This window comes from Erigeron canadensis, chromosome 5 (genome assembly GCF_010389155.1).
Source record: "Erigeron canadensis isolate Cc75 chromosome 5, C_canadensis_v1, whole genome shotgun sequence".
Taxonomy (NCBI): domain Eukaryota; kingdom Viridiplantae; phylum Streptophyta; class Magnoliopsida; order Asterales; family Asteraceae; genus Erigeron; species Erigeron canadensis.
The window spans coordinates 29,417,204-29,432,920 of record NC_057765.1 but is presented as its reverse complement, the minus strand read 5'-3'; the positions used below and the strand labels follow the sequence as shown (position 1 = coordinate 29,432,920).

General features: G+C 33.7%; 2 protein-coding genes across 3 annotated transcripts; both read left to right on the top strand.

The window, feature by feature from the left end:
- Nucleotides 1–4,854: 4,854 nt before the first annotated feature.
- LOC122599905 (probable serine/threonine-protein kinase WNK11) lies at nt 4,855–8,151 on the top strand. Of its 2 annotated transcripts, none has more exons than XM_043772513.1 (3): nt 4,855–4,924; nt 5,803–6,351; nt 7,393–8,151. In XM_043772513.1, the coding sequence occupies exons 2-3, from the start codon at nt 5,848–5,850 to the stop codon at nt 7,846–7,848; spliced, it is 960 nt and encodes a 319-aa protein (XP_043628448.1). In that variant the 5' UTR covers nt 4,855–4,924; nt 5,803–5,847; the 3' UTR covers nt 7,849–8,151. The 2 variants fall into 2 exon arrangements, with proteins under 2 accessions (XP_043628448.1, XP_043628449.1); XM_043772514.1 differs by lacking the exon at nt 4,855–4,924 and adding an exon at nt 5,036–5,115 and having other exon boundaries at nt 7,462–8,151.
- Nucleotides 8,152–11,265: 3,114 nt separating this feature from the next.
- On the top strand, nt 11,266–14,489 carry LOC122600403 (heterogeneous nuclear ribonucleoprotein 1-like). Its single transcript, XM_043773113.1, has 5 exons — nt 11,266–11,555; nt 11,677–11,780; nt 11,961–12,185; nt 12,293–13,490; nt 13,971–14,489. Exons 3-5 carry the CDS (start codon nt 11,964–11,966, stop codon nt 13,982–13,984), a joined length of 1,434 nt encoding a protein of 477 aa, XP_043629048.1. The 5' UTR covers nt 11,266–11,555; nt 11,677–11,780; nt 11,961–11,963; the 3' UTR covers nt 13,985–14,489.
- Nucleotides 14,490–15,717: the final 1,228 nt, after the last annotated feature.

Here is a 15,717-nt window from a genome sequence, read left to right as displayed (position 1 = left end):
CAGGATTCGTATATGTATGTGACCAAGGTGACCAGGATCACGTAGTTAATTGTGATCACTTTCATAATGAAGCATTCCAATTCTTCAAATTAAATTGCGTATCAAGAAATAAGACCTAACGGTAAATTTAGGTTCAGCGGCATGTATTTTCATATACCCAATTTCAATTCCAGAAAAAAAAACCCAAGATGGAAAACCCATGTCTCCATTCTTATGAGTATTTTGCTCATATCAGGATTTGAACCTAAGACCTCACATTCTCAGGTTTCGTTATATACCAATTCGTCTATTGATGACTGATAAAACAGTTAAAATATCTTGTACTTTTTTAGACTAGAATGTATTTATATTTGAATGGTAGCACTTCCATACGAATAAGTTTATATAAATTGTTGAATACATTTATGGGGATTTGTGTCTTTTGGTATAAAAAGAAACACCAAAGTAACACGATGTTTCGATTTATTAAATCCAGATTTACCTCGTTACCCATATTAATCTAAATATATATCTTATTTTAATCTTATGTTATTTATCTTGTCTTACTTTATATTAAAATAAAATTATTTTAGTCACTCATTAACCAGTCACAATTTTTTATTTAATCAAATTGATATTTCTTTTTGTCATACTTTTTGGTGGAGTTATTGAGATGATCGTTTTTGGTGGTGATTGGTAATGGTGGTGTTCTACGATACAGGCTCCACCCTTGGTGGTGATTGGGGATTGTGGTTATGATCGGGGATTGTGGTTATGATCAGAGATGGTGTAGTTGCAATCGACGTGGAAGTGAGAGACGTCCAGAGAGAGAGAGAGAGAGAGATCAGATGAATCTTAGCCATTGATTATAATGACCCAATAACTAAGATGTATTTTTCGGTTTTTAACTCAAAAAAGGTTTCCAAATATATATTCAAAGAGTGTTATTTTAACCAAGGTTGCAGAAGTCGATAATCGTTCCCAGGTCGGTTGACAAGCGAGTTGGGAGTACTCGGATGTATGCGGTAAGTACTCGGGGTCAAAGTGGCCAAGTCGGGGAGTACTCGGGGTAATCGGCCTACTCAACACCCTACCTTGTAGCTAGTACTCGGAGAGTACTCGGCTCCACTCGGTGAGTTTTTCAACAGTGATTTTAACTAATTGATGACATACCCTCCCAGCGGTACGCAGAGCCTGTCATGTAGAGAAACAGTAACATGTTGCGATACGAAGGTCTGTTAGTAATGAAGGTTTCCGCAGAAGATAAAAATGGATAAGAATTGTTCCCCTGCAAATTCGGGATTTGTTCTAATCACAAAAGGCCGGTAATTATGGAAATAATATTTCTGGCCTTAAACCAAAGAAACCCTAAAAAAAACTTAGCTTATTTTCCAAGATAAAATCCTCATATAAGGGAGGATCGAAAGACCTAAAAGGCAATCATTGACAGACACATCCGACTTATAATATACTCATCAAATTGTGTTCTCAACACAATCAATACAATTCCAAACACGATCAATTAGATCCAAAACCTATTCAATAGTACGATCATAATCGGCTAACACTCATGCACATTTGATTAGCGTAAAGAGGAACGAACCCTACCTTCGGGGAATCGCTAACAAATAACCAAAAACACCCATCATCCCCTTTCTAAACTTAACCTCTCGGTTTGGTGTACAATCATTTGGCGCCATACAGAATACAAATAGCCTTTGGAAATGGAGCATACAAGTTAGAAACACCTGAAGGGGCTCCGGTTAATAGGACCTGGAACAGCTCGAACTTACTAAAATTCTACTGTCAAGACTTCTTTCTTTTAAATAATGTATACATGCCAAGATGCCTTTAAAATTGTCAATAAAGCAAAAAGTCCCCTCGGGGGACATTGCATTATAAAAGACCAATAGTCTTAAATCTTCAACAAGAGGGTCGCTACCTCAGTATATGCAAAAAACACGGCCAAGTGGGAACAAACTGACAGAGACGCCTGAACAGACACCCCAATGTACGCGACCACATATACATAAACATGGAACAAAATAGCATAAAGACGAGAGAGTCTGATACATAAATTTCATAACATAAGTTCATAGCAAAGCTAATCAAAATGGGGTTTTACAACCAAAAAGTCATACACCTTGGGATTGCGAAGATGAGTAATGTCATAAATATAGTTACTGTGATAACTTGCCAATTTTAAGATGGCATGGTTGAAAATTTCTTTCGCCTCCACGTATTCGGAAGCATGTTCAGAATGAGTAGCGGACACCGCCCCTATCTTCTTGGTAGCATTCACCACAGAATCAATCAAACTAACTTCCTGTTGGCCTGTAGCAAGCATCTCACACACATGAGGGATGACTTGTTCACTAGACCACTCACCTTCTCTCGAAGTTCAACGTGTTCAAGATCCTTCTACAAAAGCTCGTCATGACGCTTCCTCAACCCTGTGCGAAAAGCCTTCACTTCAACATCTTGTTCTGTCAACCCCTTTTCCAGATCTGCAATCCTGTCAATTAAATTCCCAACAACAAGTTGCGATTCTTTCAACATGTCTTGAGAATACTTGTACTCCCGACACAAGCCACGGATCAAGAGATTCTTCCTGTCACCCATATTTTCTGAAAGCAAATCCTCTTCCATAAATCTACGAGCAGTAGTACCAGAAAAGGAAACAGGGGGTATATCTACAGGACCTTCCCCCTTCTTTGCAGCAATATCATCCATGGGAGCAGTAGAAGACCCGATATCAGCAACCTTCTTCTTGGACAACATCCTTTCAACAGTAAGAAGTTCTGAATAAATAAAGTCACCGTATGTAAAAGAAAAGGACAAGTGTTAAGGGAACAGTAAATGACGGCAATATTCAACAAAGAAAAAGGAAGAGAGATAACTCACAGAAGGTAGATGGCGACAGTTGCAGAAAAATAAATAAGAAAATAAAAAGACAGCGACGTGCTTTTTATGGACATCCAATAAAACCCTAACCGTCGATAGCACGCCCCGAGATACGCGCGCTGACACATAAGACTTTTTGGATCCCAGAAATTGCAGCACACCCCCTCAAGGAGTTAGTAAGTTGGTAGTAATAGTCCAAGACAATGCTTATTTGGCAAAACCATCCCCTTGGACTGGGGGCTTGATGACATATCCTCCCAGCGGTACGCAGAGCCTGTCATGTAGAGAACACAGTAACACATTGCGATAAGAAGGTCTGTTCGTAACGAAGGTTTCCGCAGAAGATAAAAAAGGATAAGAATTGTTCCCTGCAAATTCGGGATTTGTTCTTATCACAAAAAGCCGGTATATATGGAAATAATATTCCTGGCCTTAAACCAAGGAAACCCTAAAAAAAGCTTCCAAGATAAAATCCTCTTATAATAGAAGGATCGAAAGACCTAAAAGGCATTCTTTGACAGACACATCCGACTGATAAAATACTCATCAAATTGTGCTCTCAACACGATTAATATAATCCCAAACATGATCAATCAGATCCAAAACCTATTCAATAGCACGATCATAACCGGCTAACACTCATGCACATTTGATTGACTTAAAGAGGTACGAATCTTACCTTCAGGGAATCACCAACAAATAACCAAAAACACCCATCATCCCCTTTATAAACCTAACATCTCGGTTTGGTGTACAATCACTAATCATAGCTCTTTATTTGCTCATATTAGTCTTAGTAAATGTCATTTTCTATCGATTGATATAAAATGTATATGATATGTAATATTTACAATTTTAAAATATATTTAATAATATAATGGATTGTTAAATATCTATACACAACCCGTGTAATTTTTCATAAAATATAAATTTTTATCACATGTCACTTTTTTCTATCGAAATGTTCTAATGTTTTATATATTGGTTTGTTATATATATATTTTTTAAAGTAATAAATATTTCATATACGGAGTAATATAAGAACAATGGAAATATCGTCCTTGTAGTTTTCCAAAATATCACTTTTTTGACAGCGACAAGCCGACAAACGTCCCATCACAGGGATGAAGAAAGGTCAAAAGCCAACCACAATTATGTAATGTATATTGTTTTTTTAAAGGTTACATGGAGTCATGGACGAAATTTATATTTAATCATAGATGTTTTATACGAGTGGTATGTTAATTTGTCGAGGATTCAAAACTAAAACGTGTTATAAGTTAAAAAAGTCTACTTTTATCAAAAACCCGTTCTAAATCTCCACAAACATAAATAAAATAAAAGTAGATGTTTTATATGAGTACCATGTTATAGATTTGTCTAGGATTCAAAACCAAAACGTATTATACGTAAAGACGGACTATTTATATCTAAAACCAGTTCTAAATTTCACCAAAAATAAATAATAAAAGTGGATGTTTAATACGAGTGGTATGTTATCGATTGCCAATGAAGGTAAGTCCGTTTGTTTAGAGGCACTCCTGGTTTTACTCAAGATATTGAATTCGATCATTAGGTATGCCAAAACTTTGAGGTTTTTCCCCTGAATAATTGTAACGGCTCATGATTAACATCTACTTGTCTAGGGTACGTGCAAGGCTTCACCATTATGCAGTGGGGTTTCCCCGATGTCGTATATCGACTGAATGTTCGAGAAAAAAAAGTATGTTTAGATTTATCGAGGATTCAAAACCAAAACGTGTTGTAAGTAAAGACGGACTACTTGTATTGAAAACCATTTCTAAATCTTCACCAAAATAAATAAAAATTAATAATAATAAATAAAAATTAATGTTGGTTTTATAAGCAAAACGTGTTACTCGTATTGAAACCCAATTCTAACTCCTAAATCTCCACCAAAAATAAATATATACGTAAAAATAAAATAAAATTTAAAAAGTCTCGTAGTTTGTTGTAGACGTGCGTCCGAAACAACACATTCTCGGTCGCCACTTTTTTGTTTACTCTTTCTTTCATTCAGGTACAATTCATCAAATCCTCCATCAAATCTTATTTAATTTCCCAATTTCTTTATTTTATTATTTCTAATGCCATTTATTATCAATATATTAATCTAATATCAATATTCAATAGAATTAACTAATCGTTTTTCTATTTTTTAATTTGCTGATATTGAAACCCCCAACTTCAAATTGCGCTACTCTTTTTCAGGTGTCTTATTTTCTATTTGTTTTTAAGTACTTTTTTTTTTCACATTATTATTTGATTATTAGGTTTTAATTATATTTATTGTGTATGTATTTGTATATATATGTATAATAATATAAGTGTGTTATTGTAATGTAATTATTTGTTTGTTTGTTTGTTATATTAATAATGCATAATAATAACTGATTGAATTCATAGGATTTGTTTTTATTTGATTTTTTTTTTATGTATATTAATTATAATATTATAATTATAGTTTTGTGTTTTTTAGTGCACTTAGGGTTTACTAATTCTTTGAGCAGCTAAACTTTAAAAAATTCATATTCTTTTTTAAAAAAATTTTTGTTTTAATTTATTAGAATTTTTGTTAACGGTACACCTTACGTTTTTTAGTTTCTTAGTGACGGTATCTGCATATTTGCTTGTATGGTGCTATTAGTTTTAGCAGTTATCTGATCGTTGCGTTTTAGTTGTGTTAAACAGATTGTTAGTCGTTGAATATCAAAATATGTACGTAGATAAAGATATTTAGAAAATCTTGAATAAAACGTAGATACATTGTTTTTTTTGAGTGGATAGCAAGTGTTGTCGGTTATAATTGCTTATGATGATGTTATTAGTAGATGGAAATATGGAAATCATGTAACACGTTGTGATGTCTATAACTGATGTTTGATTGTTTGTGTTTAGGCGAATCAGTTTGGTACTCTCGAGGTTACTGCAGAAATAAATAGGATGCAAGTGGGAAGTACCGATTCGTCTGAGCAAGATAGAGAACCATTTGTTGAGGTCGATCCAGCTGGAAGATTTGGTCGGTATACTGAGCTTCTTGGCTGTGGTGCAGTCAAGAAGGTTTATAGGGGATTTGATATAGTAGAAGGCAGAGACGTGGCATGGAACCAAGTTAACCTAAAGAAATTCAATGGCAACGCGGCTTCCTTAAAGAGGCTGTTTGCAGAAGTAAATCTGCTGAGCAGCTTGAAGAATGAATACCTCATTGTTCTTTTTGGTTACTGGAAGGACAATCAACGTAAAACCTTGAACTTCATTACCGAGGAATGTACTTCAGGAAGTTTAAGGGATTATAGGAAGAAACATAAGCGTGTCTCAATTGTAGCCTTGAAGAAGTGGTCAAAACAGATTTTGAAAGGCTTGGAGTATCTTCACACCCACGAGCCATGTGTCATTCATAGAGATCTCAACTGTAGCAACATCTTCATCAATGGGAATACCGGAAAGGTAAATTTGCTCTTTAATTTCATATTCCATAATTTACCATGCCTTAAATATATTAAGGGTGCTTGATTCAAGTATAGTTAATGGGAATGAAAGTGTGTGTAGTACAGTAGTAGTGGTATTCTCTTAAATTTCTAGGATACTTGCAGCACTTTAGTTATTGAAGACACACATTGTGCTTGCCTCTTGCTACCTCAACACCAATGATCGTAAAAGTGATTGAATTTTGAAAAGCGAATGTGTAACATGTGTTAAATATTTTAAGGGTGCTTGATTAAAATATAGTGATTGGGAATGAAAGTGTGTGTAGTACAGTAGTAGTGTTACTCTTAAATTTGTAGGATACTTGCAGCACTTTAGTTATGTAAGACACACGTTGTGCTTGCCTCTTGCTACCTCAACACCAATGATCGTAAAAGTGATTGAATTTTGAAAAGTGAATGTGTAACATGTGTTAAATTTTTTAAGGGTGCTTGATTAAAATATAGTGATTGGGAATGAAAGTGTGTGTAGTACAGTAGTAGTGTTACTCTTAAATTTCTAGGATACTTGCAGCACTTTAGTTATGTAAGACACACATTGTGCTTGCCTCTTGCTACCTCAACACCAATGATCGTAAAAGTGATTGAATTTTGAAAAGCGAATGTGTAACATGTGAAGTAAAAAGCCTATACTATAGAGCTGAGTTTCACGACGGCACATGGAAAATGCTACATGTTTGCTGTCTTTTGGTGTCTATGCATAGATTAGAGTGGCACAAGATTCTGTGCTGCGTATTGTAGATAAAATCTTATGTCACCGACTGTGGGGGAGCATTGTGTATCAAGTATTGTTATGGAGGCTCTTTTGAAGTTATTAGCATTGTTGTGATAAGTTTATTAGATTTTACGTTAGTTTGTTTCATTTAGCGTTATTCTAGATGATAAAGTTCTATCAAATTCAAAACGCTTATCAAATAGGTCATATCTTAGCACTATGGTTAAACTTGTTTTCTTTCTCTCGTTAAATTTGTTCAACGCATATCAAAGAGTCATTTTCATACAGTACCATATCCTTCATTTATCTTGTTTAAATCAAGGATACTCGGTGCTATCTTTTGATGTACATGGACAGGTTAAGATTGGCGACTTGGGTTTAGCAGCAGTCGTAGGGAAGAGTCATGTTGCACATTCGTTGATAGGAACACCAGAGTTCATGGCACCAGAGTTATACGAAGAGGATTACAATGAGTTGGTTGATATATACTCGTTTGGAATGTGTGTGCTTGAATTGGTCACATTGGAGATACCATACTCAGAATGTGACTGCATTGCTCAAATATTCAGAAAAGTTACTAGCGGTGTAATGCCTGAAGCCCTCAACAAAGTAAATGAACCAGAAGTCAAAGCTTTTATTGAAAGGTGTATAGGCAAGCCACGAGCACGGCCTTCTGCCTCTGATCTTCTCAACGATCCATTTCTTTTGGAGGCTGATGATGACGAAATTAAGAGCGGTGCCTAAGAGCTGGAGGGGCATGCTCATGTTTGTTCTTAATGCAATGTTTTCTTTATCTCAAGTGTACATAGTCTTTTTTTCTCGTTAGTTGGCATAGGTTGGTGACTTTAGTACTTTCTTGAACTGAGAAGCTTCACTTGGTTATCAATTGTTGATATTGAAGTGGTTACAAATAAGCTTTATGCTGTAATGTACCTCTTTGACAGTCATGGCTTTTGAGTATAAGGGTTTCTTCGATTTTAACATGTGAAAACCCTTTACAACATGAATATTATTGTGTTCAATATATGAAAATTACCTTTAGTTCAAGTCTTCTTATAAGTTTGTTGTGTGTTTAAAGCATATGTCCAAAGTGATTGTTGTATTTAAGTTGAGTTTCATACAAAGTGGGAAACACAACCAGGACTATAAGATCTAAGAATCCTCCCCAGATAAACTCAACTTACTATAATCGGTTATTCTATCTATTGTATGATAAAATCGATACATAGACTATTAAGGTTGGACGGTGTACCCCGGGGATCCGGCCGGTCACCGGATTGAATACTATCCCGCCTTATAGGTACCTAATGGGTGCGGGTAGGGAATTGGGGAGGTTGGTGCCCGGGTTCCTCCCCGGCTCTCTTTCCTTTTTTTATTAGGGTGGGAAGGAGTGGGGAGGGGTGGTGGGTTATTCTGTGAAGTATGAGAGAAGTTGGGGAGGAACAGAAAAGGTAGGGTAAAGTGGGGATGAGTGGTAAGATACTCCCCCACCTTAAATCTATACTACTCTATAAAACAAATTACCCTTCCCCTTTTAAGTAATTTAGATTTTTAAATGACCATATTACTCATCTTCTTTATTCACTAATTTAAACATTTTTACTTATTTACATATAATACCGTAAATGAAAATAAATTACAACATAGATCTTTCTACTATTATAAACCATATTAATCTCTCTTGCATCAATTAATTTACATTCACTGCCAAGCCACCACCACCGTCACCATTGCCACCAGTGCCACTGTCGCCACACCTTCATCGTTACCGCCATCACCGTCACATCGCGCGAACATCCGTCTAGTGTATTACAAATGTACATATACATATATAAAAACATGTTCAAACTGATTGATGTCACTAACTTAAGCCTCATATACCTCGAAAACATGATGTGATACACTGATACATGCAATATAAAAATAGAGGTTAGAGATTCAAATTCCACTTTATATCCTTTTAATTATGATATTTCGCAATTTACCGCCTTCATGTTGGTAGTAAGACCGGTTGGTTAGAGGCAATAATAGATTTTGGTTATCTATGACTTTGAAATTGTTGGTTTTAATTTTAAGATTTAAAAACACATTCTTCTTAGTTTTTATACACGTTGAAACTTTAGACAATCTTACCTTTTAACTAATAGGAGTTATACAGTATTAATCAAACAAAACAAGACCAAAATCATCGAAGCATTGTGGCCAATGACATATAATGCCACTAAAAATGGACAAAAAAGAGAAAAAAATGATAATTATAAAACAAGTATAAGGCTGCCTAACAAGTTATGGGCCAACAAAGCCTTTGTTGTTCAGATCCTTTTGTTACCTAACATAGATATGTTTTTATTTTTATCTTTTGTGAATATTCTTTTCCAACGGAAATATCTTACATAAACATACCAAAACCTACTAACTCTATATACTCCCTCTATAGTCCCAAAAACAATATCTACTTTTAATTAGCTTCATATTTTTGGTTCTATAATATAATATTAGATGAAAAAAATATTTTTCATCAATATTATATAGGACGAATAAAATATTTAAATTCAAAGTTTAAAATAACATTTAAATAAAAAAAGAAGAATGAATAGTCTTTTTGGACAAAAGGAATAGTAAAACTACAATAAATCATGTATAAATTACAAACATAAAAACTGAAAATAAACCAATAAATTATTAAATATAGGTTTATAGTTTCATGACTCATGAGTTTCCAAAAAGTTGAAAAGTTATCCAACTCAAAACATGAATATTGCATGAATGTAGTCTTTTAATTCCTCTTTTATAGGGAAAACCCATTTTTTGAATCAATACTTTATACTTGTGTAGCATATCCCAAATTCCCAATATACAACTTATAACATATATAATTCAAGAAAGCATATAAATTCCTTACAAATACACAAAAACAGCCCTCTTTAAACGTGATCTGTACCGCATCATTTATTTGTTTTTATCTTTGCTCATCATAACTTGTTTTTAACCTATTTTGTAATGATAAAAAGTGCAATTCACAATCTAATGTTAAATAAACCATATACAAAATACCCATGATATCTAGAAATATTATGTTTGTCCAACAAAGAAGTTGATTGATGAACTAAAACATTATCTAAATCTTTGATTGAGATATGTATCATAATGAAAGAAAAATATGTTATAAACAATTGTCATGAGGAAGAAATTTGATCAGTTTTCCTTCTACTATAAATTTGATGTAATGATTTCTACTATAAATTTGATGTTATGATTTGAATATATTAGGTGAGTAACTTGGTACATTGTTTTCTTTTTTATTTTTATGAGCAAATACGAGTTAGTAATTAGTAGTTAGAAGTTAGCATTCGAGATAACAGTGCACCACATTGATATCTAATTGGACAGTATGTAAAACTTGAACCACACATGTCTGGGATGAAACCTAAGACTCTGACCCCCCCCCCCCCCCCCCCAAAAAAAATAATCCATTCTCACAAATGTAGGAAGTGAGATTCAAACCTTGATGAATTTTTTCATGTCTAAGAACTTACCAATTAGCCACTAACTCATTGGCTGATACATTGTTTTAAGCTTATATATGTTATAATCTTTGCCTCGCAGGAATGAACAATGTTTTTAAGATCACGATCATTATGTGTTGTCCCCCATCCTAGTTTCAAAACGTACTATTGAATTTTAATTGGTATTATGGTTGCTCCCACCTTTGGTGTTTTTAGGTGTCAGGGACAAGAAATACTGGTGCCAGTTTATATTAGACCGAAGTTGATATTATGTTTTGGTGTTTTTCAAGAATGATACCAAACAGATACGAAACGATAACAGTCTTAGGTCCATTCCTATTTGAATGTCTTCCAATATTAATTCACTTATGTCTATATAATAGTTGTATAATTCTAATTCATATTTCATATGCAAAAAAATACATAACAAATCATATAAGAAATTATCAAAACCATACATGAACCATCTACAAAAACTACATGACCCATACATTAAAATGCATTTACATTCATATGACTCGTACATAGAGAGGAGAGGTACCACCATTACCAAAGTATTTTTCCCAATAAGTATATAAGGATCAAATTGGAACACAAAACATTGCTTCCAATTTATCAAATCAAATTATTTCTTTCCCTTTTCTCTCTCACATTCACACACTACCGCATATATTCATTCATTATATATATAAAAAAAAATTTAATCTTTTTTCAACCATCTCCGTTCTATACTTACATTCAACAAAAACAAAAAGCCCACATCAAGATTATTATAATTACATCTTTATCAATCAATATTCTTACATATAATTCAAGAAAAATCGTAATTTGAGGGCACTTTTTTTAGGAGGATGAACATGCCCTCAGTTCTTATTGTTCCTCCTTTCAGATCTTAATATAAAAATAAAATAAAAATAAAAATTTAAATCGAGATTTATCATCTGGGTAATCTTTGTTTCTAATCTTTTCTATGATTTATATATTGGGTATTTTTTATAATTTAATAAAGTTTGTTTCTTGATTGATTTTTTGATTGATTTTTGATATTTTTGTAACCCCTTTTCAGGAGGACTATCAATTGTTTGAGATCAGATGTTTTCTTGATTGAATCAGATTATACAGTTTCTTATATATATAGGCTTATTGATATTTGTGTAACATAAAACTAAGGTATATTGCTTTTTATCTATGTTAATTTGATCTGCATTATAACTTTATTAACTCGATCATCGTTGTACTTGTTTTGATCAATTTACGATGAATTGTTAGATATCGTTGAGACTTAAAACTCTGTTTTGGTTTGTTATAATTTGGTTAAATGATTGATTGGTTTTGTTATGGTTTGTATAGAAAATGCAATCTGATCTTGGCAAGTTATTCATTGGTGGGATATCGTGGGATACGAATGAAGAACGTTTACATGAGTATTTTAGTATTTTTGGTGAGGTTTTGGAAGCTGTGATCATGAAAGATCACACCACGGGCCGTGCTCGTGGTTTTGGTTTTATTGTCTTTGCTGATCCTGCTGTTGCTGAGAGAGTCATTAAGGAGAAGCATAATATCGATGGCAGAATGGTAACGAATTATAAAGTTTTGTTTAATTTAGATACATGATTATTAAACTAGTTATTGAAAATAGTTTGTTAGGTTCTAAATGTGTGATTTATATTATATTATATTAGGTTGAGGCTAAGAAAGCTGTTCCCAGGGATGATCAGAGTACAATTAGTAGAAACAGCAGTAGCATTCAGGGGTCTCCTGGTCCAATTAGAACAAGAAAGATTTTTGTAGGAGGTTTAGCATCAACTGTCACAGAGGGTGATTTTAAAACGTACTTTGAACAATTCGGTACGATTACAGATGTTGTTGTTATGTATGATCATAACACACAAAGGCCTAGAGGTTTTGGATTCATTACTTATGATTCAGAGGATGCAGTAGACAAAGTACTTTTGAAAACGTTTCACGAACTAAATGGTAAGATGGTTGAAGTGAAACGTGCGGTCCCAAAAGAGCTTTCACCTAGTCCTAATCGAACAATGCTTGGTGCTTATCCTTATGGTCTGGGTCGAACTGCTAGTTTTCTTAATGGCTACACTCAGGGGGCTTACTCTCCAGGTGCGGTTGGTGGTTATGGTGTTAGCCCTGTTAGGATGGCTGGTAGAAGTGGGTACGGTCCATTTGGTTCTGGATATGGAATGGGGTTAAACTTTGAGCCCAGTATGACAAGCCCGAACTATAATAGGAGTCTGAGCTACGGTAGGGGAATGAGTCCAAATCCTTATTATGTTGGTGACTCAAATCGGTTTGCAGGTCCTGTTGGTTTTGATATTGGGAATGTAGGGAATTTAGGGAATGGTGGAAATGGCGGGAGTGCTTCTTTTTTCAGTACGACTCCCCGGAATTTGTGGGGTAATGGTGGGTTAAACTATGGATCAAATTCAAGTGGGTCAAATGCTATCGGAAGTGGGATATTTGGGAATACTGGGCTCAATTGGGGATCTAACCCTATTACAAATCAAGCTGTTGGTACTTCTACTCAAAGTGGGAATCTTGGTTATGGAGGCGGTGATAACACCTATGGGTTAGGAGGTGGTGCATATGGTAGAAATGTTACCTCTAGTGGAGTCCCAACATCATCATATGCCGGTACTAATGGTGGATATGAAGGTCCTTTTTCAGAGTTTTATGGTGGTGGCAGTGGTGGCTCGGTGTATGGTGGAGATCCAACTTGGCGGGCAGCGAATAGTGAGCAAGAGGGATCTGGTTCCTTTGCTGGTTATGGGATAGGCAGTGGCAGTGATGGTTCCGATGCCCAGAATAAAAGTTCTCCTGGTTATGTTGGTAGTTACAGTGTTGCAAAACGACACCCCAACAGAGGTATTGTTATTCATTTCATTGCAAATATTAGATTTTCTAATACCAACTGTATTATGCATATACAAGATACCGTTAGTGTTCTCTTAGTTATATAACATATCATGAAGCCACATATTTATAACATATGTTGCGTCAGCTTTCATCAACTCACCAGATATCCACCATTCGATTAGGCTTTAGCATACTCCGTCATGCTTGAACCGCAGGACTATTGATTTTGAATTCCATAAGGAATACTTCATAGTTAATAGACAACAAAAAGATTATGAGTTTATGACTAGCACAATAAGTCAGTAATACAATGGTGTTTTTGACTCGACCTATGCATCAGTCTTTTTGAACTTTATAGATAGAAAATCATATCTTTTTTCCGTGTTTATGAAAAGGGATGGGTCAAATTTCTTTCAAGCTGAGTACCTTGGAAATTAATTTTATTTCCTCATAAATGTGTAACCAATTCTCCCCTTTTGTTTGCTACAGGAATTGCTGGCTAGTTTGGAGTTGAAATTGCTATAGTAGATGAAGTGTGGTGTTTCAGCTGAAACATTAATTAGTTGAGAAAACTTTTAGAAAAAAAAAAATGTTGGGATCTTTTCCAGAGCGAAGTAGAGATAGAAGGCAATATAAGTGAGTTTTTTTTTGCTGTTTTTTTATGGATTGAATTTGAGTTACATTTTTGTTCTTTTTGAGTGAGATGTAAAATCAGTTTGCGGCTTATAGTCAACATATGTAGCGGCTTGCATCTCTGGTGAGACGGGCAAATGCATAAAAAGGATAGAGGATGATGATTTTCATTGTAAGGTTTAGTTTTTCATGAGTTGTTTCCTTTTAGAAAGAAAAAAAAAAAACTAGTAGCAAATCGTTTCCGTCTTCATATTCAGTTTTCGTTTTAGCATTCTATTGGGGATTTGTTACTTTTGTTAGCTTTAAATAGTGTGGAACATTTTAGGGATACCCCTCTTAGGGTTATTATAATAAGTTACTTGAAGTCTTGAACTATCTTGTTTCTTTGATTGTTGGTGTTTCATAAAAGGTTTGTTTTCAGTTGAAGTTGTATGATGTTTGGATGGTGGCTTGACCAATGACTATGATCATGTCAAATAAAAGGTATTCTGAACGTAGAACATTTAAAAAGAAAAGGCATTGATGCATAACATTTACGACATTAGTGTACCACCCGTTTTCCTTTTATATATAAAGAAGCTAAAGACGAGTGTGCATCGATGTTAAAATTGTTGTGCATCAATGCCCTTTTTATGCTTATATTGCTAAAAGCACTTTTTACATGATCTCTCTGGTTTGACTATGCACATTTGTATGATTGGTCTTGGTTTGATTTTATTCGAGCCATCAAGCTGTATATGTCGTTCTAAATGTTCAAATGACACTTGTTGAAAAGTTATACTCCTTTCGTTCCAAAAAAGTCGTCTTGACATCCTGTCAAGCGCCTATTTTAATTGTGATTTATAAAATCGAACCAGGGGTGACGGTCTTTTACCGAAAAAAAAGAAGCGTTTATTATGACATTTTATTATATTTGTTGTTTTTTTTAATTTCATAAATTTTTGTTTGTGTTATATAATAATGAAAATGCATTTGAAATAGTATAAATATTATATGAGACAAAAAGTAAGCTAATGTCAAGGTTAATAGTAAAAAAAAAAAAAAAGAGTGAAGATTTTTGGTACAAAGAGAGTAATTTATTCATATTATGTGCTTTTTTACCAAGTATTTATTTTCATAATTTTGTACAAGAAATATCAAGAAAATATCAAATAGTTTAAACTTCAATGTGTAGAAGAAAGTTTTATCTAAATTGTTTTTGTTTATTTATTTGTTTCATATGAGAAAAAAAGGTATCATTATGAAATAACTTTAAAAATTTAAGCAAATGTAGATGAAATATATAATAAATTAGAAGACCAATGAAAGACAACCTTTAAGAAACAAAAGTAAAAGCGAAATAAAAAGTATACATTAAACTAAGACAAATGTAAACATTCTTTCTATAGTTTAATAATGTCATATCTACTAAGTATATAAAAAAAATCTAAGTTACACATAAAGTTGAAAATTTGAAATCGAATAAAAGTTAGAAGACATTATGATTGCTATATTTTGGCTTTACTATGTAACAATAATATGATATTATATTATATAATAGTTAAAAATAACATTTGAACAATTTGACTACTTATAAGATTTTATGATTTTTATATCTTTCATT

What these genes read in the sequence shown, in the direction of transcription:
- LOC122600403 (XM_043773113.1), top strand. Translation starts at nt 11,964, where the DNA reads ATGCAATCTGATCTTGGCAAGTTATTCATTGGTGGGATATCGTGGGAT. An exon ending in ATAATATCGATGGCAGAATG is followed by an intron (nt 12,186 to 12,292) that starts GTAACGAATTAT and finishes ATATTATATTAG; the next exon opens with GTTGAGGCTAAGAAAGCTGT.
- LOC122599905 (XM_043772513.1), top strand. Translation starts at nt 5,848, where the DNA reads ATGCAAGTGGGAAGTACCGATTCGTCTGAGCAAGATAGAGAACCATTT. An exon ending in TCAATGGGAATACCGGAAAG is followed by an intron (nt 6,352 to 7,392) that starts GTAAATTTGCTC and finishes ATTTTCATACAG; the next exon opens with TACCATATCCTTCATTTATC.